Source organism: Eleginops maclovinus, chromosome 11 (genome assembly GCF_036324505.1).
Source record: "Eleginops maclovinus isolate JMC-PN-2008 ecotype Puerto Natales chromosome 11, JC_Emac_rtc_rv5, whole genome shotgun sequence".
Taxonomy (NCBI): Eukaryota; Metazoa; Chordata; class Actinopteri; order Perciformes; family Eleginopidae; genus Eleginops; species Eleginops maclovinus.
The window spans coordinates 17,462,496-17,487,291 of NC_086359.1; the positions used below are offsets into that span (position 1 = coordinate 17,462,496).

The 24,796-nt window shown below is 38.4% G+C and overlaps 1 protein-coding gene across 5 annotated transcripts in view; it reads left to right on the forward strand.

Moving 5' to 3' along the window:
• LOC134871657 (seizure protein 6 homolog) overlaps window positions 1-24,796 on the forward strand; it is a 92,197-nt gene that overhangs the window by 49,878 nt on the left and 17,523 nt on the right. For all 5 annotated transcript variants that reach the window (XR_010166722.1, XR_010166723.1, XM_063894457.1 and 2 more), the window contains exons 4-5: window positions 13,704-13,896; window positions 23,321-23,506. Coding sequence is in view for 3 of the 5 variants with exons in the window: in XM_063894457.1 (XP_063750527.1) it covers window positions 13,704-13,896; window positions 23,321-23,506 (379 nt within the window). In the remaining 2 variants the exon portion in view is untranslated. The remainder of the gene's footprint in view (window positions 1-13,703; window positions 13,897-23,320; window positions 23,507-24,796) is intronic.

Below are 24,796 nucleotides of genomic sequence, written 5' to 3' on the forward strand. Positions count from 1 at the left end.
GAAACGGCACACTTATACACCACAGTAAAGTATTTGTGGATACTATATTATCATATGATAAGAACACTTTCTAAGTTGACATGACAAGTTAACACTTGCATTTTAAACCCATGCCATTACTCCTCTCATCCACAAGTTGCATTCGGAGATTCTACAGTGACAATACACTAGGTACGGAAGACGATAACAGCCACATTTCTTTTACAAATCTGACAAAAAATAACATTTTTTTAGTTCAGAGATTCAAAATCAATCAGTGCATTAAAAAAAAATCGGGCCCTAACCCGATTCAGTAACTAACAGATGTTGAGGGGATACAATGGAGTCGGGAGATTGTGAGAAGAGCAGATGAAAAATAAAAAGTCACAATACAACAAAGATTAAAATGTAAAGGTTCTGATAATCCTTATGGCCCACATCGAAAACTTACCATAAGGATACTACGGCTCCTATATGTTCACTAGCTGTTTGATGCTGGGCAGGTAGCGTTCAATTTGTTTTAGAGGTTTTTCCCTGAAAATGATGAGAGCCATGAGACGACCAACACTAAAATGCAGGCCATAAAACCAAATGATCTGAAATATTCTGTAAAGCTCCATGTAGCTTTATAGCACAGAACTGCAGAGTCGGTTGACAAATGTCTGAAAGTAAAATAATGTTGCACATATTTTTTCCAATGTATGCCAGTTTGGAGCTGTGACATATTTTGGTTTAGGTCTTACAATATTCACTGGTCTTGTGTGGGCTGATGAAGATAGACAGGCAGCAAATTGCTGTGAGTGGGCGGATGGGGGCAAAAGAGATGGGGTCCGTCTCAAGTTGAAATGTTTGCTCGCTAAGTCTGCTCACAAAAGGTTAGAAAAATGAACTGTCAGTGAGTGAGTGTGTGTGTGTGTGTGTGTGTGTGTGTGTGTGTGTGTGTGTGTGTGTGTGTGTGTGTGTGTGTGTGTGTGTGTGTGTGTGTGTGTGTGTGTGTGTGTGTGTGTGTGTGTTCCTGGGCTTTTGCAATTTCTCAAACACCTCATTTACCACACGAGACTTTAAAATGTGTGAGCTTTGTCTTGCTGCCTCTGGAGGGCTAAGATAAGTCTTGACAGAGTATATGCTTGAGAGTGTGTTTTTCTTTCGAAAGCTTCCTCTGGGTAATGTAAGTGAAGAACATAAACGCAGGCACATTTACCTGCACACACACACACACACGCACACACATTTTACATTTTAACTTTCTCATACATTTCCCTGTACATTTGGACTCAATGAAAAAACCAAGGCTAGCAGGGAACTTATGGAAACGTTATCCTCACACATCTAACACCCATGATAGACAAAAAGGAGGATGTGTTTCAGCACCACCATGTGAACAGATGGGGCCACACTCTCACTCCCTCCTACAGCTAGACTGATAGTGATCTGATGGAAAACAATACAGACAAGCGCTTGGCACGGCTGAAGAGGATGTGGAGCCATGGTGTCTGTTTCTGGAGACTGAAGACGCAAAGATAGAATTTTAAGTCAAGTATGTGTCATACCCTCTCATCAGGATTGTGTGAAGCTCCTCTGCCTGGAGGCTATCCAGGTCCCAAAGGTTATGGTGAAATAAACAAGATAAAAAATTAAATGAAACAGACTTGCATAGGAGCAGTGCGCACTGAACATATAATGCAAGCAGTACAGTATACCTCACATTTCAAACAATTTACCACCTCCTTATTCATTGTCAGGAGGAAATGTACCCTCATTTAGATGTTGTCACATTGGATTCACCTTATCTAAGACATGTGAGCGTACATACACGTGATAAACAGAAAAGGTAGAAATTATAATCTTAAAGTTGCAAGTCTCGACTATTTTTTTTTGACTCGATTACTGCACTCGTGAGTGAAACAGACAAGTTTTCTTTGTGTTTTTCTTTAGTTTTTTTTTGTGACTTCAGTTTCTGTATAAAAAATGTTGCTTACAACAGATTGTTAACTGAAGAATATTCAATGAATTAATTTCTTAACATAAACAGCAGAAAACTTTCGTAAGGTAAAGAATTTAAGGTAAAAAAAACACATTTAAGTGCAATTAGTCATGGTTCAATTTGATATCATTTCATTTACACATTTTTAACTCATTTATTTTTATAAATGTGTGATTCAATTGATTGAAATAGAAGTAAAACATTCCCTCGGATAATAATAAAAAGTTCTCTAGGTGATGCAGGTAATATATTTAACAGATTTTTTTTAGCTTGCTTGTTTGTTTAAAAGGTTTTTTTGTTGTGATGGATAGCTAGTTTATATAAATGTGTTCTGTAAATTATTGCTTCTAATAGCTGCTATTTATTTAAAAAAAAACATAAAACATGGAAAATATTTCAATTATAGCTTTTCACAGTCCTGCTTTTAATCATGTTTCACGCATGTCCCCTAATTGAATATACTAATCCTTAAATTAAAGTATCCAATAAGAAAAGATAGATGAAATTAAGTCACTAGCAATACATTTATTAATTCCACTTTTTGGAGTTTATTTTTGATTGTCACATAACAGTCCTCTGAGGGATTACAGACCGTCCCTTGACAATTCCTAGATCGGATCATCAATTACCACAAAAAATCTATTACCACAAATCAGCACTTTGATCAGTTAGGTTTTGACACCATTTACTGTGCCGACTTTAACACAGGGAAAATGCGCATGCTCCACACTTTGGAGGAGCTGTAAGAGGGACATTATGACTGAAGTGAATGTTCATGTTTTGGCAGCTTGCCTCTTTTATGGAATGTATTCATCATCATAGCAGACAGACCAGCAGTTTGCAAGGGCATAGAACGGGAAATTAAGGGAAAGAAAAAGTCTGAAGGACAGATGAGGTCGGTGCATAAAAAATGTTTATGTTGATTTGGTGTACCTGTTTCAGTCAGACACAGAGCACTCCTTCTTGAGCAAACATTCAAAAACATCAGATATATTGGTGTTGGATAATAAGCAAGATCAGACCTTTACTGTGCTTAGTCAATAGTCCTTTCAGCAGCCTGGCAGTTTGCAGGAGAGGAAGGATAAAACACGTATCAGGAGAATTTACTGCCCTCGGCCTGACTGATCAACCCCTCTGACACAGCTAACAGCAGATAATGCATTGCCCCATCTGCTGATTCTGTCTGCATTGCGATTTATTTGCAAAATAATTGCACAAATATAAGAAGGCCAATGTGACGCCAACCCTAAGCCCATAAACTAATAGTGTGTGCTGAATATGTATTGAAAAAGGTGTTACACTTTAGTGCAGGTTGCAAATAAGTTTAAATCTCTTAAAAAATAATCATGATGGAGTTAATTCATTGAGTTACATAAAATTCATTTATATTGAATTATTATTGTCTTCAATATTATTATCTTAAGATTAAACATTATTAGTTTAACTTTTTCGTCTAAAATGTGTATCTTTTACATTAAGTTGAATAACTTTAAAGCCTGTATTATAAAGTATGGCTTTTCTTTACTCAGTTTTGCCATTTAAATATGGTTTAAGCTGGTTTAAATATGACATATAGAGGACCAAGCATACCCTTTCTTAAGTTATTGTATGTGAGGAACTATTATTAATGCATGTTTACTGTAATTTATTGCAGGTTTGACATGATCTTTAAACAAAGATGTTGTAACAGGGACAAATTATTAAATACATCTTATTTCTGTCCTCTTAATCACTCTCCTCCTCCTCTCTGAAGTCTCTTCTGCAATAAGGTTTTAGTAGAGGACAGATGGAGGTTTTCCAGAACTGGGCTGTGGCATTAAAGTGCTTAAAATCCTTTTTTTATTTCATCAAATAAATCCTTTGGGTTAGCTAGCTATCAGCTCTCTCCAGGCCATCTGTCCTATTCGGAGTTCACCATCTCCTCAGCTCACTGATCTACCTGCCTGGGTCTCAAGTAGTTTCCATGTGAGGCTCAGCACAGGTTGTTCCACTTCTGTTTCATGGTGGCCACATCCCTGCATCAATGCTAAAATAGAATGTATTGTGTGTGGAGGACTGAGAGGGGTTGATACATTTCAGGGGTTGTGAGCGCAGACATGTCCAATTTCTCCCACTGCCACAAAGGCTGATTGGGGGAGAGTTCCATTTTCTGACAGCTTTAAAGCAGCATCATTCAAAAACATGGTTGGAGAGATTTTTGAGGTCAGTATTGTATGTGTCTTTTTTTTCCGCTCTTTTCAATTCATCTCCCAACTCATGCAACCTCATTTTTTCTATTTCTATCTTGCATCCTCATTTTTCTATTTCCATTTGGCTTATTTATCAGTTTTTCTATTTGTCTAGTGTCTCGGTCTAAGTCAGATTCAGTTCTTTGGAGAGAAACTGTGAACAAATGAAAAGGAAAAACACTTCCCAACTGATCAAATACTGACGGCTTTGTCACTGGCCATATACGCTTGAAATATGACGATGAGGTAGCCAGTTTGAGTTGTAACAGTGCTGTGTTAATTTTATCTTGTTACATGCGTAGCGTCTTTTCAAAACAAACGTTAGTATCCACAGGAAAGGTATTTTTTCAATTGATTTCATGCAAAATACTTGTTTTTAAATAATGTTCAGTATTAAGGTGTCGCTTGTTTAAAATATGTGTTAAAATACATTGTATCTTTCTTGTGAATCTGGAAGTTTATTTAAAAAGACATTGTTTCTTCTTATCCATAGTGTCTTTTCAAGGTAAACTTCTAACAGGAATGGTGTGCTTCTGCTTATTAAATCCATGCTGTCTTTTCAAATAACCTTTTGTGTTCATAATAAACAAACAGATAAGTACACAAGTCATGTGAAAAAAACAAAGGTCAAATTTGTAAACGTTGAATTTTGGTTCTTAAGAGACGAGAACAACAGTCTTCTTGATGAAAGCCCTGTTAGTTTGACCTGTCCTCCCTCCCTACCCCCCCTCTCTCCTTCCCTCCATCCTCCTCCGTTTTGGTTTATCTCATACAGATGCTGAAGGGTGTGAGACGGGTTGAAGGGACAGACGAATGTACTTTACCCTCTTGTATCTAAATTATTTTTCTCATTGATGTAAGTGAGGATCAAGTGAAAAGAAAACCATATTTTGCTTTGATATTCATAAACTTTAAATAAATACAGAAACTAATGCCTTGCATCTCATTTGGGGAATTAATGGCCTCCGAGTTCTTTATTCTCAAATGAGTGAATATTGTTTTAAACACACACAAAAAAATAAAACTTAACAACCAAAAACTGTAATGGGCTCAAGGCTGCATGCGCTAATGAGCTGCTTCTAGGCGGGGGGATGAAGTAAAGTCGAGGTGGCTGGCCAGTGGAATGCCCCTTTAAGGATTGAGATGTTACAGAGCATGCCAAGTGTTAATGGCCTGCCCTGACTTGAAGGTTAACGATCGGTATTTGATGCTGCCTCCGTGACCACGCTCCTCTGACTCCAATCAATAGTCATGTTAATAAGCAGCAGAAATACTTGACACTCAGCCTCCTTTCTGTACTGGGTGAATTGCTGTATTGATCCTTGCCCGCTCATTTTAATTCTGGTATTTCTTATAAAAGAAGCAAAATGCACATGGCATTGATCCATGCTGAGTGCAACTGATTGGGGAAGGAATTACATTGCTTTTGTTGGTGTTCCCTGACTGCTAGTGTTCTCATCAAAAGTGTTATGACATTTCTGACCGACACTTTCATGGCCAACATTTCCCAGTTGAAAATACAATGGATCCTTTAATCCTCCATCCGTCTCCTCTGATATACAAAAAGGATTTCTACCAAGGTGATGCATGTTTTGTAGTCGTTTCCTAGCAGCAAAAAATGCGGCACCACGTGACAGATATGTCGCAGAGAAACTGAGCCTGACTGAATAATGGAGGCCAAGACGAGCCTTCTGCCTTTAATCAACTTGAGATGAGGCAGAGGGAAGCCTTCATCACGTTGTGCCTTGGGGGAGTCAGGCAGGACATAAAGAAGGCCAGTTTGATCTTGATGAGCTTTTTAGGGTGTCAGGGCTTTTCGGAGATGAGTTTTCATGGGGCCTAGTCATCCTGGGAGGAATGCTTTCAGGTGACACTAATTGCTCCTCCACCCAGCTAGCTGTCACGAAGAGAGAAAACTCTGTCTGCCAGAAAACTCTCCGACTCTTTCAGTGTCACGATGAGGTTTGGAGAGTTAAGATGCATGCCAGAGGAGTAACATGAAGAATGAAGAGTAATTAGCAATGCATGTATTTAAATCTATGCACACTGCAGCAAATAAACGGGGATGTCAAGGCCCAGGAGGCGCCTCAGAGGCTGATTGATCAGAGAGCAAGAGACTGTTTCAAATGCTAAGGGTGTTAAGGCTACTTTACTAGAGGGTTACACAATGTTCCTGGAGAAGATGGTCACTATATGATGGAGGCTTGAGGATCTCAGGAGCATAAATGTTACATAAAAATGTGACAAATGTGACAAGCGATCAAAGAATAAATGATCTTTTAACGTTGTTCGTAACCACACACTTTTTTTATTTTGTCTGTACTGTAAAATGTTGTAATCACAGATCCTTGTCCATGAATTGTAAACATAAGATTTAAACATAGGGATCTTTAAAAATGTACGATCATTCATGAATTTTTATGGTCTGTCATGATAAGGTAATTTAAATTTGGCCGAACAAAAACCTACAGGTGTTTGTCAACTCTCATATATGTATATACTCAGTGCCGGCGCTAAGGGGGGGCATTCGAGGGCCGTGCCCCCCCTAGCGGTCATTGATGCCCCTCCTACCAGCTGTGAAGCATATTCTCGATCTGTCACAATCGACTATAATTGACGCTGAGTTCGAAGTTGCTAAAGAGTTTTTAATGTCACAAAAGCAAGCAAGCCCCCCCCCCCCCCCCCCCCGCCAATGACCCAATGCCCCTCCAGTAGATCTGCTCTGGCGCCGACTCTGTCTACTATACTGTCTATAAAAAACATTGCATAATATTGCCACTGCAAAATATAAGTTTCATTTTCTCCAGTTTTTCAAAGAGTAACTCAACATAACTACTGCTGATGATCTTCACATTGCTTTCTTTGGTGGCATTTCTCAATTGTTTGCCATGTGCTTTTGCCCTTACAGTACAGGGTGTTAGCTATGCAAAACCTAAATGATCTAAGAGCAGTTATGAATTGTTTATACAGTTTGTTGCAGCTGGAGTTGACTTCTCTTATTTTTTGGTTTAGAAAATCTAAGAGAAAGGTAAGATAACTTACTGTAGCTCCTGGAGGCCCAATGAGTTGAAGCAAGTACCGGTATTGTATTGAGCCACCAGCTTCGGCACATTCTAATTAACATTCTGCTTTTGCTGATTAGTAACGATCCATTGTTTTAGAGCGCAGGGCAAACAAAAATGGCGTTGGCTGTTTTATATAGAGGTGAATGTTCAATTACGATAACATTTTCCATATAATGAGACTGGAGGGATTCTCTTTTTGCATGAATTTATCAGGAGATACACAAAAACACCAACTGTGTGAGGTGTACCAAGATTATTCAAATGTGAGCCTTAGACCCTGCGGTGAATTAAAGTCGGTACTCAACCAGTGTTCTCCTCTGCATCAGCCATAGTAAAGATGACACTGCAGCAGAGGTTGTTGATTTATTGCCCCCAGCAGCAGGGGCATTTAATTTCCATGTATAGTGGAATCATTTTGATTACATACTGCTCATTTCTGCATCAGCAATGACGCCTGTGAGTCAATATAAATGTCTATGGCAGAGCACCACCAGATGTTTCCAACAGTAAATTATCAGCGAGAGCCAGCCTCTATGGACAGTTAACTTGTTCTGTGTGCTTATGGAAAAAAATAATAAGTGAGTGAATAAAGATTACATGCCAAGTATAAAAAGACTAATTAGTTTGACAGATTGTTTACCTCAAAGCACCAGGAGAAATATTTTCCTTGCACACTCTATTCTTATTTGTTTTTAAGAAGACAGAAAGACCCTTACTGCATGTTACAGGCCAGAGCTGGAAACAAAAACTCCCTGAGGGTGTTGCCGTTTCCCCGTTGGCTGTTCGTCTTTCAAATCAATATGGACAGATAGTGTTTACGCTGTTTACGCTCCGTGGCTTCTACATACGTTTAAAATTGTCATTGGATGTAACATATGTCTGGTGAATTTACCAAAGTGACTCAAACCCTTGCAAATACGCGGTGCGTTGGCAACTGAAAAGTTCTTTAGATGACCCGAGAACAATACAGAAAAAAATAGCATGATCATATTGTTGAATTGATGAAAGTAGCCCTATTATTATTATTATTATTATTATTATTATTATTGTTGTTGTTATTGTTGTTATTATTATTATTATTATTATTATTATTATTATTATTATTATTATTATTCTGGCCACTGCTTTTAAAGAGGACATAATATGCTCACTGCCTGTGCTGCAGCACCACTTTTCACCCTCTGTCTGAAACCACAGCCAAGTCTGCTCTGATTGGTTAGCTTGCTGGCTCTGATGTGATTGGTCAACCACTTAGAGATGTGTTGGAGCAAAAGGACACAATGGAGGCTGTTTGGAAAATATTGAATGTGCTTATGGGTAAGTGAACTTTGGAAATGCAGCCTTTGCAGACCATTTACATGCACAAAGACCTAGAAAAAACTAAAGGGAAGGGAAACCCAGAAAAAATGTAATTGACCAAACATGGACAATGCACATGCCCTCTGCTCTTGTTAATGTATCTCTTATATGGGTTTTCCGATATACCAGCAGTGATTCAATAGTAACAGATTAAAGCTTTACTTTTACAAACAGATTACTTTCTGCTTGGATGAGATAAGATGAAACTTCACCTCTGCTCACTGGTCACTCATACACTGCAGCACCCTGGAAGCTCCCTGCTTTAAAACATTTCACGGTAAAAACAACAAGATCAAGGTTCACTCCTGCAAATATTAATATCCTTAAAACCTTTATTTTTGAGATTTTTCCCAGCCTTTTGTATTTCGAGTGCTGCTGTTGCCTATCAGCTGTATTCTTGGCCTTGCAGCTTGGTTTGTTCATTAAAGTGGTTTGATTGGAGCGACAGTGACTACAGGAGAGAGATGACCCTCCCCTTTAGTCTTCTCAGGTTGAAGGTGCTCAGGAACATTTTATTGGACTGAAAAATGAATGCTTAAACACAGCACCTAAACGGCATATTTCAAATTATTGTGTTACTCAGTTTCTTTTAATAACCTGAATAAAGATAAAAAATAAAACACCAGATAGATACCTCGTCTCTCAACACATTTCTCGAAAATGGAAAAGCACAATGTTTAGATGGCATCCTCTGATAATGTTGTGGTTGGTGCAGAAGTGTGCTTGGTCAGCCAAATCCCCCAGCAAATATGTCTGCTGAGGCGAGGTTCCAGCAGGAGTTACATTAAGCCTGCTCTCATTACAGTCCAGAGAAAAACGTGTGTGTGTGTGTGTGTGTGTGTGTGTGTGTGTGTGTGTGTGTGTGTGTGTGTGTGTGTGTGTGTGTGTGTGTGTGTGTGTGTGTGTGTGTGTTTGTGAGTGAGTGAGTGAGTGAGTGAGTGAGTGAGTGAGTGAGTGAGTGAGTGAGTGAGTGAGTGAGTGAGTGAGAGACTGTAAGAAAGAAACCCCTCAGGGGATTTGGCTCCAGCACTGGTGAAGATAAGGTAGTGTGATTTCTCCTGACATGGCCAATGATTCATAATTGAGGCAGGACAGCTGTTGCTGGCTGCACTGACAGGTCCCAGGGTGGATGACAGATGATAGGGCCCTTTGGGGCCAAACTATCTATCACTCCGAGTGCTCACTGTCCACCATCTGCTCACCTGTCCTTCATGAGCATCCCTGGTGTATGTAAACCCAGAAGTTAAAGACCAACTATCTGTCTAGCCTCACTGGATATGATTATATCTGTTGTTGCAATATCAAAGTGCGTACCATGTATTAGATAGAACACAATGCCATACACACCTGAGCAATGTGATGTTTACTTATTCATTTTTTTCCCTTTAATTGTGGTTATTTTAACATGAATTCTAACCGAGGTTTAAAAATGAAATATAGGAACTTTTCCCCTGAACAAAAATCAATTAAGAATGATATAATTATTTTTGAGGAGATTTGCCTTAGTCACAATCTCCTCTTCTTCCTACCACAGCTTCAAACAGAACATTTTACATAAAACTATATTTTCGATGAATATAAATAGGTTATGTAACAGAAACATTTATGTGGAGCAAAGTGATTTAATATTTCAGCAGTGGATTTTTTAATGAATGCATAACAGAAAGCATACAGGTGGCTAGTACAGTGTGTACAGTATGTTTACATCTGTTGGGGACAGTTAGTGTACAATGTCAAATGAAATCAGGATACAATAATTACTTTGTTTAGTTGACACAAGCAAAAGATTAATGGCTACAATGGCTGATTAATTGTCCTTACTTTTTATGTATGTTGAGATATCTAGTATGTGATTATTAGAACAGGCAAAAAGATTGACTCGGATTGTATAGGGTATAGGGGAGAATGGATTGAGCAGGAAAGATAAACCTTCCATCAGTTCCGCAAAGGGCTCAAGCAATGAGGTAATTTCGATTTTTAGCCTGCTATTTTTTGATACATTTTTTAACCATGGCAGAGATTCTCATCAACTAGCCATTTTCCCTCTACCACCCAGCTTAACATAACGGCGGAGGAAAAGAAAACACATCTTTGAATAATAATTCAAGAAAACATTTTAGAGATGAAGGAAGATATGGGCTCCATTTGTTTGTTTTTTTACTTCATTTGGGTCCCCAATCAAAATAATCTGCTTTGGAAAAATCAAAATATTCAACCTTACAAGCGTAAATTTGTTTGGGTAAAAAATAATAATAAATTGATAGGATATATTTCAACATTTAAGCCACTTCATGCAAGAGTGCAATTCAAACAATCAATCACAATGAGTTTGTGTCTCCATGGATGTCTACATTTTTCAGACAATGAAGTTACCTCCGTGGTTAGCAAAATTGCAATTCCACATTGTCAATGCTATCATCTCATACCTTGAATATATGAGAATGGATGTTAAATTGAAGGAGAATTACTGTGCTGAGCTGTGGGAGTGAGAATTAAGTTAAGATTCGCAAGTAGCTGAAGTAACCTGATTTGCAAAACATCCAAGCCCTCCATAATAACTCAGAGACCGAGAGGCAGTAACGGAAAAAAAGAAAAAGACAACTGAGCCTAAGGCTTTGTCATTGGCGATGCCCTTGAGAAAGAGAGAAACGGGGATTTTTAAATCCTGTGGCATGCCTTTAAGTTGTTAAAGGTTACTGCAACAATTTACCACTTTAAGCTAAGATGCACAGCTTTTGCATTTAAAACATGCACAGGTGATTTTGTAACACAAGTAAATGTTTGCCTTTTATCTAGTTTTTGCTTTGTCTGAAACCTCCTAGACTTGTGTTCAATTCTGCTTGTGATAAAAATCAAATCAATCAAAGTGGCTGACCTCATGGATGATTCAGGATGAAGTCACCTCTAAGCTCAGTCTCAGAGTGTCCATTAGCCTCTGCACTCATTGCCAGCTCTCCTTTGACTGTGAGTGACAGCCAACCCGGCCAAATTCATTTTACTGCTGCCGTCGTGCATCCTACCCACTGTCTCAGCTTTCCAGGCTGTTACACTAAAACTCCTGCACACCTATTACCTCAGGGACAGCAGCCTATGGAGGGCCGGCAACACTTTTTCTGCCTCATGGCATACCTAAGACCTAAGCCCACTACCTGTGACAGAATTAGCTTTTAGAACACGTTATTTATTTCACTGAGAGCTTGAGATGTGGTTGATTTGACTTTGATGGTGCACTTGTCATTCAAGACAGGAGCTGCCTCCATTCCAAATCATCAGATTGGGCAGCTGTTGTCCCTTTTATCTTTAGTAGCAAAGACCCAAAACATTTGTTGATATTTGATTTATTTCGCTAATCTCAATATTAACTTTTTTGATTGCCATTTGTTTTGAGGTTGAGTTATCTTTAACCATAAACTGTTTATCAGTAGTGGAGGTATGAGTTTCACTTTTTGGGCATTCACCATCTTGGTTTTTGGTTGTTGCAGTCTTTTATTTTTTGCAACCAGAAGTGACATGAAAGGGTGGTGTAAGTACAACTGAAGCTGCGGAAAAAAATAAGAGACCACTTCAGCATTATCGTACTCTCTTGTTTAATTATTTATAGATGTGTCTTTGAGTTAAATACATTTGAATTTTATTTTATTGTATTCTCTAAACTACTGACAATTTCTCTCTGTGTGTTGGAATTCAACACACACTGGACTGGCTGCCATGCATATATAGATAACGATTTAAGAAACATTTGGAGTGGTCTCTTAATTTTTTCCGCAGCTGTAAATGCAAAACATGACATTTTTAGGTGACAAAAATATGAAAATATTACTTTCACCAATTAAAAACACAATTTAAAAGGGTTAAAGTTCTCAGACAAAAAACAAAATGGACCAATAATTTACTAAATGAAAATTATACTCTTTTGAAGTGGACTTTAAACTATTGTTTAAGCTCAATATTGTATTAAAAATTATGTTTAATTAAGTAATACATCACATAAGAAGCAGTATTAATATCTTATAGACTTCAATACATTCAGATTTCTTCCAGCAACCAGTGTAGATGCCTCCTGCTGGTCATGAGGAATAATGCAAGTTTAAAAAACTTTGCATTGCTTTTAGAACAGAAAGGCTGCTTGTCTTTATCATAGTGTGTTTGGACACTTGAGTTCAACAAAAACAGGCTTTCAATTATACTGAATACAGTGTTAAAAGATTCCAAATGTTTTGAACTCAGTAAAAAGATTAGAACCTTGGTTAACTCCAAACAAAAAAAAGTGTTTTAAGTGCCAGGCAAACACAAGGGAACATATTTTTCATGCACCTTGAAAGTAGCGAATCAGAACAAACTATTGTGCAAACTCAAGTGAAGGTGAAAGTTTTTTTTAATATTTATCATGCACATAATGACCATGACCTTCTGCTGGATTACTATGCCTCTTATCGTTCTGTTGGGGAGAGAATCAAATGCTGCTCCAAAATATGTCAGTGCTCCATTATCCAGACAGTTTAACAACGTAAAATCCTCCCGAGGTTTCTTCACCAGATTTAGCTGCAGATGCTGTTCAAACATGTTGAAGACATAAAACACTGCTGTCAGAGTGGCTTACAGGCACAAGGCGAACACCGAAAGAGGATGAATCAATCATGAGTGGAATGACCCAGACAGATTCTACAATACTAAGAATGTGTATATAATCCCGGAGCAGGTTAACAAAGAAATGACGAAACCAAACAGATCCCTGTGCTATTGCTTCGGTAGAAAACTGAGCAAAGTAACACAGCAGGTGACCCATTTTTCAGAGCAACATCATCATTAGACTAAACCTGGCTTTAAATGGAAACACAACAGTGGGGGTGCTAAATTAAGATCCCATCTGGTGTGAACTGAAACCTCGTAAGTCAACAGTTAGTCACCAGGTGTGTGTGCAATGGGATTTTTTGTGTTCAGTGATGGAGTTTAAAGTGTATGTGTGACTCTTCAAAGACCCTTTGCAATAAGTCAGCCATTGAACCATTTTCTTGCATGATAGCATGTTTGATGCACAAAGGTGCGGCGATAAAGAGAAGAGTGTAATTTGATGTCTCTTTTTTTCAGGTGTTAAATGTCAGTGTGTTGGAGGGGGAGCAGGTGACAGTGGAGGACACTGGTGGCCGAGAACCCTTCATCCTTGCCAATGAATCCGTCTTGATGAGGGGCCTCGTGCTACGCAGCTGGAGCAACCAAATCTCCATCAGATTTCGTGGTGACCAACAGCGAAACTCTGGGTTACTCCTGCTCCATTACCAAGGTGAGTCAGTATCATCTTCGATAGCCTTTCTCTGGCTGGACCTATTATCATTTTGGTGTAGGAGAAAAAGGCTCTTGCTTTTGTATTATTTTAAATAGATTACAATTGTCCCGATAAGTCCAGTTTACAGCAATGATGTCTTTTTAAAATAGATGCAATATGGCAATGTGGCCACAATAAAAACTACCAGGAACAAATACAGAACCAACACCCTAAATGCATATCGTACATTACCTCTATTTTACTCTAAATAGGACCACCATTTAAAGGAAAGAAAATCATGTTAGATTGACTAAGACTTGAAACTAGAGATTCAGACCACAAACTTAATAGGAAAATATAGGCAATAAATTAAGTGAGAAGTAGGGTGATTTTCTCATAGACTTCTATATAATTTATCTTATAACAAACATTGGAATTGCCTCATTTTTCAGACTAGGAGATCGCTGCTTAGTCTGAAGCCTATGACTCAAGAGAAGATAACCATTTAATTGGAAATACACCATGCAAAAGTTTTGTAAATGCTTATTTCAACTGGCCTTTGCAAAGATTAAAACTACACTTAAATAAGATGGAATCACATGAGATCACATACTGACTACAAGAGAAGATTTTGCGCCAAAATCGACAGCAGTTATGTTTACTGTATGTTGTCTGTGAATATTATGGCCCATAAATCCCTCCCCTGTCTTTTGTTTCGTGACACTGATCTCCCATGTCCTCAACAATGTCTGTTTATCTTAGCAATCACACAAAGTGGCCAGCAATTACATGCTCCATCGATTTGAGTTCATGGTGGGTACTAGTGGACAAAACATTCATTCCACCACATTACTGTAGCACTTTCATCAGCCCGAAAATGAAAGCGACTATCAAAACCGTGCCGCTGACATGAGATAAATCAGCCTGTCGCTGTTGGACGTGTGAATATTGCTGTGTGGTCAGGCTGAAATGATGACAGTGAGAGGTCAGTGCTGATCATACAGGGTGGTGCATAGATGGGGACACATGGTTACAAATAGAGGAAATATATTACGCTGTCAGTTCCAATGCTTTTCTCCTTCTCTTGACATACTCAGCAGAATTTTGCATGCAATGTTTACCAGTTGTTACAAATACCCTGTGCCTTTCTTTGGAATTGTCAGGAGTAGCAAAACCAGCAAAATAATTGTTTTGGGCGATTATGTTTCCATAACATGTCCTCTTACAAGTGGAAAGGAAACATCCGGGTGTTAATATCACTATACTTAATTTCTCCAACGCATTAGACAATAGATAATGTTTTAAATAAGCACAATGGTCACAAGGTAGTATGCATCCAATAACAGAAAGGGTCTCCAGGAAGACATTGTGACACTATACAGAGTGCCAAAGCCCTTCATTTTGAAAAACTGGTTGCTGCTTATTTTGAGACCCATGATGCTGAATTTGCACACACCACTTCATAAGGTACATGAGTTATTGAGTGGTTCCATATGTTCGATGCAAACATCATATCTGGAATAAGCAAGAGAGAAACTAGAATATTGTGCGTGCATGTTCGCACACTCACTCGAGATAATGATACAAGTTGTAGTTATATACACCCTGAAATAGGCTGAAACTTAAAATGCTAAATGTTTGCTCCTGAAATGTCAGTTGTCAGTACATTAAAACACAGCTTTCCAAACAGGTGAAATGCAGAGCTGCAAAATAATTCCCAACAACTTCGCCATAACTGCTTTAGTTAAACTAAAGCTTGTCTATTGTTTAACTAATAATATATTTTGTGGTTTTGAAGCCACATGTTTTGTGTTTTTGGCTGTCCCCATCTTGACTTTTGCAGAGTTTGTGTTTGAAGGCTAAATTCTAAACAGGACATTTAAAGGTAACTAAAATGCTATTATTACCTTCAATGAACCGGAAAAACATTATGAGGTAGAGTTCTAAGTCAAAAAACAGGGAACACTCCCAAACCAGACATCACCATGGTCGCTACCTGTCAATCACAAGGCAACATGACACTCAAACAAACCCTACTTTTATCATGTTATTTACTTTAAATGTTACCATAATTTACAGAATGAACATTGTGCGGTATTAAAACAGATTTGAAACTAGTAAGTAAGGCGTGTTTTCGACTTGGAAATTGCTCATACTCTTTTCGATACTTGTAATTAATTAGTTTCAAAATAAATATCTGTACTTTATAAAAATAATAGTATATTTCACTTTAACTTAACATGCAAAATTTAAATAATTGTGGCTACTGTATATTCCTCTGCACTTTTTTGCTTTGCATAATTATGAACCTACAGTACAACTACAGTAGGCCTATGTGTTGTTAGCTATGGTGGCCTGCAGGCAAATGTGTAATGTTCCACCAATCAATTGCTTTCAAAGTTGATACGAAATTAGATACAGTAATGAGAAAATATGCAACGAGCAGATTTTCTGGAAGAGTAGACATATTGGAGATATTTCAATTTGTGCTCCTCTCCCCTTGGTAAGCAGAGTATCACCTTGTCCTTTATAATAGGCTGTGAGAAATGTGATTGGACAAGCGTGGAGAGGGGGACAGAACTGCGCAGAGATGGATCTCAGCTCAGAGTAATTAATATCTGTTCCAGGGCTGGCTCGGCCTGCGATGGCAGATTGATGGATGCCTCTATAACATCAGCAGTGAGCCTGACACTCGGAACATGATTATAGGGGTGTTTTACTGTTTATATGCACCGAGTCCGAAGTAGGACTGTTGGACAGGAGAGGAGCATACCACTTTCCTAGTACATCCTTATTCATTACCTTATCTTATCTTTAGATTCTCATCTACATGAAGTATACTTTGTATTCAACAACAATGTCCACAGAGACATATTCTGCGGTTACAGCATTTGAACAAGAAAAACAACCAACGGTGCATTAATCCAACAACAAACCATGCATGCAACATAAATTATGTATTAGTATGTTGATTTTTTTACAGAAATACCACATGAACTCATAAAAACCTTATGATGTTAGGAAGCAAAACATTACCATATAAAATACATGTAGTATCAAACAAGGACATGCAGGAGTTTTTGCTGTATTATGATCAACAGTGTCTTAGAGCTTTCAATTAATTTCCTAAATAATATGTTTTTCTGTCAAACAAACATACACATTCTTGGCCTTGTTGCGTGCTTGTGGAATTCTAATTTGTTATATAATTACCTTAAAAAAAGGTAAAATTACAAACAATTGAATTTGATTTCCTTGGGGAAACAAAAAAGTGATTTATTAATGAGATCAACAATTGTTAATGGCATTCAGGCTTGGCTTCACTATATGACAGTTTTTGTGAGATAAGTAATACTGGTTTCAAGCAATATATCTTTTTCTGTTTTGTAATGATGCCTTTATAAGGAGAATGTATTGCAATTATTGGTGCAAGCATGTTGACAGACTACGTAAAGTGTTTGCACCCAAATCATCCAACTAATAAAAGCTATATTCAGACTTTCTTAACAGAGGAGTAAAATTTGCTTTCATTTAAATAAAAACAAAATTCATTTCTATTCATGAGCATTGTTGGTACTTGCATGCAAATGTGGACAACCCAAGGCAGATTGTACTCCCAATTGGTCCTTCATTTTAAATGGAATTAAAATATCATGGAATTCATCTTCTTTGTCATTTAATTGCTATCATATCAGAAGCTGAGCTTTAATTGTCACTCCAGAATTGTGTGAAGTACATCATAAATCGATGGCATTGCCAATGGCTGTGATGCTTTACAGGAGTTATTGATTGACTGGAACTAATAAGCTGGGTTGGCCAGTGGAGCTCTGCCACTGGCAGCAGTCCACCGATTTGCCACAACTTCTTAGTAGCAATAATGAGATGCAGCCTTTGGTCCAAAGTTATTTCACTTTAATAGCCTTTATTGAGTAAATGACCATTAAAATCAAGTTTTTAACCCAACCACATAAATAGCAATAGGCCATAGCATGGCAGGACTATGGTCTGGCTTTCTACAACTGAATCACTTTCCCAGAGACAACTCTATTGATCTTTCTGTTAAAGGTAATGCTTTGATGCACAGCAAGAACATGGGGCTTGGATACAGTGAAAACAGGTCATCTGATAACTGTGTCTCCAGTAAAACAGCTGACTGGAGATGAAACCCATTTTACTCCCAAATTGTGTACTTTATGTGTGGTGTAACACATGGCGGATAATATTCTCCAAATACACTGGCATTGAATATAATAAAAATCGACATTACATTCATTAGTCATGCTCTGTTTTCTTTCACACTATTTCATTATCTCCTGCCCTCTCATTGCCAAGTTTGATCTCATTCCAGCTCTTTACCTGGAGGGAATCAGGCTTGGAATACAACAGTGCAGCAGTGTATTAGCACTCAATTGACTTGCATTTATTTGTTTGTCCAAACGCTGTGGATTACTTAGTTTAACTGCCTTCTTTACCTCATCTATTGTGCCCTAGTCAACAATGGTTGTCCATTATTGGTTGAGGAGCAGCATTCTCAATTTGGCAAATGAAAACCGTGCAAACAACAGCATAAGGCTCATTATTGGGAGGAGGGTGCAAGTGTTTACCTTCTATGTAAATGATTTTTGGAAGTTGAGTAACTTTAGACTGAGGGTTAGAGAAACAATAAATAATTATTGGATCCGAAATACATATTCAGGAATCAAAACTTGCATTCCAGATAGGTAAGAAAGGGTAGAAAGCCACATAAACAGAAATGGGTTATATTTAAAAAAACAGGAAAATTCCAATGCCTTTGCACAGATAAGAGAGGGAAAAATAAAGAAAGCACACTGGGGACTTGCACTTTTTGAACAAGAAATGACAAAAATAGAGTGAAAAAAATAATTTACCCATTTTATGATGCCTGATGAATATGTATTGATTATGACAAGCTACACATAAAACCCAATTTGAACCATTCTCACTTCAAACCGTGCCATTTAAATCCCAAACGCTTGCATCTATTTTTGCCCGTCTTCTTCTTTTCTTGGATACGTGTTTTAAAATAACTTATAAATTATGTTTGTGAGTCATAATCATCATAACTTTAATGTCACTATTGTCTCCTTATTTTGACCCATAATGCCTTTCTTCATCTCAAGAATGATGTCTATGGTCCATGCCAGTCACGCTATAAAACGGAAGGTTTACCTGTATATTTCCAATGTGACTTTATCTTCTCCTCTAAACGGAAACAATAACCAAAGACGCATGTGTTTCCTGTGGCCCCACAGTACCAGCTAATCTTCCTGGCTGTCTGCACCGTGAATCTATTATTTGTAATGGCAAAACAATCAGACTTTATGGCCCAGCACCACATCTACGGGAATGGGGACCGCACGTAATTTAATACTTCAGGAATTGGCTCTACAATTTTTGCCTCAGGCTCTCCCGCTGCATGCTCAATAGGGATGTAAATGCTGCTATGATAATGGCAATAACTAGGTTCATTGGAGCTAGTGATAAACTGTGAATTGAATGGATGACCCAGGGGCAGCATTCCTCGTCCCTGTGGCTCACTGATTTGGCGCAAAAAGAAAGACCTGTTTCATTATGGTTGAACCCAGTGACTTTTGTAAGAGAAAAAAAAAAGTTAGTTTAAAAAAACGTAGATAAGGGGCAGCTTTACAAGCTTTTTTGGCCATTATGTGTTAAGAAACATCATGAAAAGCTTGTTTTTTTTCATCCTTAATGGCCAGAAAAAATGAAAGCACTCCAAATCTTAACTGCTGCAAACGTTTTAATCTTTTCTTGGTGATGTTTAACCTCCACTAGCACTGTATCAGTGCATGTTAAGACCTCAGAAAACATGAAAGTATTCATGTGGCTGCTGATCAAGCCCTAAATGTTTGATGTTTAACCGTTTTAACATGGAAGTTCCATCAAAATTGTTGAACAGTTGGTGTTTACTTTATCATGGTAATTCAGAATTGGTCAATCATTTTCTAAACCACCAAGTCAAAAATCATGTTTGATGTGATTTTGGAAATCTTCGGTAAAAACATTGTTTAGGCCATGCATCCCCACTGACATGGATTTCTTCAGTGTCTAGTTGTTGATGTACTTTAAATTGTACTTTCTTTTCTACTGGTCAATGTTATGATTTTATTTGAATCTTTTTTTTTGTTGTTGCTATGTTTGTGTTATGCACCAAAGCAAATACCTGGTGATAAACCCGCTTAAAATTAGTTTACTGATGTTGCAAACTTTAGGTCTGTCGTTCATGCCAATAGAGGCGCAGTAATAGATAGTGTGTGGGAGACGAACTCCATCTGAAAGGAACTTTGTGATTTTAGCCTTTGTAGACCTGACGTGCACAAAAACATATGAAACACACTACAGGAAAGGGTGAACCCCAAAATGCACAATAGGGCCGCTTTAAAGATTGCGTTGCCCGGTTTTCAATTCCTACAATCCACAAAGACCGCCATTTAAAAACAAAGCTAGAATGGACCAAGCAGAAGTAGGTCTGGTGAACGTCTGGTAGACAAATATAACGAGCGACGACGATAGAAGTCAAAAGAATCTTGGTCAGTCTTTACAAAAAACATTGCGCCCCCTACCGTTGTGGCGATGAATTGCATTGCCTCACGTAAACCCGACGCAGAACTATAAATGTTCACGACTGCGTCTGCGTGGTCGTTGTGTTATGTGGACGTTGAACCATAAATAAAGCCTTAAAACAGCACAGCGTCTGGTTTCTTTGAAATCCTGCTGAAACTGGTGGCCAAAAATACAGAGGTGTGGTGGGCGGGCATTCAGATAAGAGGGTGGGCGGGGGCTTACCTAGTTGGCTTGTTGTTAATGCCGTACAACCCACAAATGACCTCAAAAACACATTTTACGTCACGTAAGAACCAGGGGTTCCGCTAGGATTATTCTTGCGGATCTAGTGTCCGGAAATAATGTATTTTACCGGACAAATTCGAAATTTACCAGTCATGTTTCAATAACACATGTTACAAATGCAACTATAATGTATCTTTTCCTACCGCCCCCCGAATGCTAGAGGCTGATTAAACTGTGGTTCTTCGCTGGTAAAATATGCCTGTAGAAAACGGTTTCACAATAAAATAGCACCAAGTAGTCAAGATAGTCAGATTAGCTTTGACTGCCATGCTAACATCACCTTTTTTTATACCAGAGAAACTTTCATAACAGCGTTGAGATGCCAAACAGCGTCAATTCGGGGGACAGTCAGACAATGAATACTTTCCAGCGGCCGCTGGCCCGCCCGCTGCCATGAGCTAACGGCAGACTAAACGCTGGTGGACGAGCAGCACTGCAGCAGGCGGTAAATGCCGCTGAACCACAGTAATAAACAATGAACCGCGGCGCTCTGGATAAAAGGACAAGGTTTGAGAAGTAGTTCTTCAATTCAATCTGGCTTCGTATGACTAAAAGCAACACGATCATCGACCCGACGCAGCCCCCGACTGTTGTTGTGAGCGGCGTTGGGGAGAAAATCAGCGACGTAAACGCCGATGTCATGAAGCAGCACCAGTAATTTGGCTGTCAAAACACAAATGTCTAGGAATAGCCTGCGTTATATAAGTATTGTATGAGCATTATTACCGGACATTTTGACCGGCAGGTTTTAAATTTACCGGTTCATTATACATTTTACCAGCTAAAAACCGGTAATTACCAGTTAACGGAAACACTGGTATGAACCCCTGTCAGCCATTTCTTGAGCGACTTTCACGTACTTTGAGTGGAGGGAAAGAGAGACAAGCTTAGATAAGATAAGATAAGCTTTTTTGCTGAAACTCTTTCTCTTTATACACAGGGGAGACATACATGTATTAAACACATTAAACAATCATCATCGTAGGTGTTTTTAAGACTGCAAGTGCAATTTTAGAGCATACCGGTTTTTCAGCTTGCCCTTTTCATGTTTTTTTTTCTTCCTATAAATACTCTTATGATGGCTTGCATACACTTTGTTCAGCTGGAACATGGAACTCGCAAAGTTAGACAACGTTGCAGCTTTTCCCAACGCACACTAACACTGTGATGTAACACAAGCTTTAGTGGGTCCAATTATGGTGTTTGTTTTGTTGTTCACACAGTTTCCACGAGTTTAAAAGTTTGAGTCTGGTCATTAAAGTGCCTTTACTAATGAGGTAGAACAGTGTGGCTGTTAAGACAAGAGGAGAAGGCTGTTTAATAGCTTCCATTACAGACTTGGTTAGCTTACTCCATTATCCAAGTGAACTCCATTTCATCCTACACCATTTATTTAAAAAGGAGGACAGGATCACAATGCATAGCAAGTCCAGGAACATTGATCTTACCCTGCTGGATTTGCGACTCTTTGACAACCACTACAGAGGCAATCCTTCTTCCAGCTATCAGATTACAGGCTTATGATGTTCCACTGATCAGCAGCTTTTCCATTTGTCCAAAGTTTTTGCAGTGGCTCTACACGGTGGTGTTGATTGCTGCAAACATGTCTGTGTACATTTGCATACTGCATGAACTGGTAAACTGCAATTAATTATGAGCTGGGGGTGATAATAAACAAAGTTGAATGTTGGTTATAAAGCATATCTTATGTGTGTGTGTGTGTGTGTGTGTGTGTGTGTGTGTGTGTGTGTGTGTGTTGATGGTAAAAGCATATAAGAATGGGAAAACAATTAGTTTTTTCTCAGAAATATATCAAAATGTGGATGGGTGCTCAGTGGTGGTTGGGAGGAGAGACACCACAGACAACAGTGCAACACAACAGCAGCGGTAACACACAATGTACGACAGAGGATTATTTGATGGAGCCTGTAAATGTTGTTGGCTGTTTATTTTGGCTAGAACTGGATTTTTGTTGAGAATAAAATATTTAACCCTAGGAATATATACACATTAGAAATCTTAGTTTTATCATTTTTAATTGAAAACCTCCCTCATATATCATGATGGCCATTTTTTATTTTCATAAATGTTAGGTGGGACTCTTGATGTGTGTTTCATCATCAAAACATACATTAGGTCATTTCAGTTTTATGGCAGAGCTAAACATAATTAAAAATAATTAAAGTTTGATATATATTTTTTAATTGCATTTGAGCGATAACGTGTGAGTGTAACTCTGTTGACTGTTCAATCAGCAGCGTATTACCCCCAAGATATATGAAAACAGTTATATAATTAATACAATTTACTGACATGTCATTTGCAAAACAAAACTAGCAAACGTTCCCTCTTCCAAAGTTCCAAATTATTGATTTATAAAGTGCCTTTTAAAATTTAACTGGTTTGTTTGAGAGGCTTTTTAGGTCCATTATGGGCCCCAAGATGCAATATACGTATATATCACATGAAAACATTTTCTCATTGTATTTTATTAATTGACTGTCTTCTTTGCCTTTTCTCTTCTTCTCCACTTTTCTGACTCTTTCCTCTGCAGCCTTTGTGCTGAGCTGTGCCTTCCCCAAAGAGCCTGCCGGTGGAGAAGTTTCTGTGACGCACCTCCACGCTGGCGGAGAAGCCTACTTCCGCTGTTTCACCGGCTACAAGCTGCTAGGCTCCAAAATGCTCACCTGTCGTAATGCAACCACGCCTTACTGGAGTGGAAAGGAGCCCCGATGTGTGGGTAAGACAAACCAGTTATTTGCCAGACACACGTTTGGGGCAGTGTGGTATGAATATACATAACTACATTTCTAGAAATGTTGGTCACTTTTTTTTTTTAAATGCTGACTGCTCAGAGATTCTTGGAGCACTATTTCTGAAACCATTTACACTTGCCAAACTGAATGAATGCATTTTTGCTTTGCACTCAGTTTGTACACACTTCTAGAAAAACTAGAAACATCGGTCTCCACATTGCTGTACTTCTTTTTCATTCGCATTTCCACAAACCCAAATCATTACCTGTGGGATGTGGATGAAGTCTATGATGGCTGTGCCAACAAAGAATGCACGATAATTGACTTTAGGAGAGTTCAAACATTTCTGAGAATAAAAAAAGAATACAAAAATAGTATATATAGTGAGTTATAGTCATACAGCTTTACATGTGTAACACAAATGTTCAAATGTTCATACCCTGCACACAAAAAAGCATTAGTGCTCTTATGTGTGGTTAAATTAATAATAATGATTATGGATAATGGTATGTGGGTATTGATGCAAAAAATATATATATATTTTGCAATCATGTTTTGCTTTTTCAAGTGTATAGTGTTTTGCTGGTTTTGTGTAAATGTGTGTGGATAGTGAAATAATTTTGCATAAATACCCTCTAGTTTCAAAGAAAGTATCAAAGCTATAAAACCTCCAAACAGTCCAAATGCTTTAAATTAAAGTTTTCTTTACAGTTTTGACAATATAAATATGCAAATGACCAAACTTAAACATTGGAGCTTCATTGTGAGCCCTCTCCAGCTTTCCTCCAGAGTACAGGTGATTTTGATTAACAAAGCCTTTCACTTGGTTGTCTCCTACTGCGTTGATTAGTTACACTGTGAGGCCAAATGAGTGTGTTTGCATGTGATTAGCAGCGCACAGAGCTAGTCTTTGGAAATGGGTGCAAAAACAAGGCCATTGGACCTGGCTGCCGTAATTAGAACTGGGCTGCATGACTATCCTTCTCCTGCTGCTAAAGACTCATCTGCCAGTTCCAGCCTTTCTCCTTCTGCCTGCCTGCAGCTGCTCCCAACAGATAGTGTTTCTGCTGCTGTTCTGCTGCTCTCTTTACAAGTACATCACACACAGGCACACACTCTGAGACCCAGGTGAGCCGCCTAGTGTAGTCCAGCCACAGTCCACTGGATATTGATGCAATCAATGCTCAGACTTTTCTCCAAACCCCGTCCATCGATGGTGTCATTACTTTTCTCATCTCATCCCTACAACTCTTTGTCTTCTCCCTGTTTCTTCT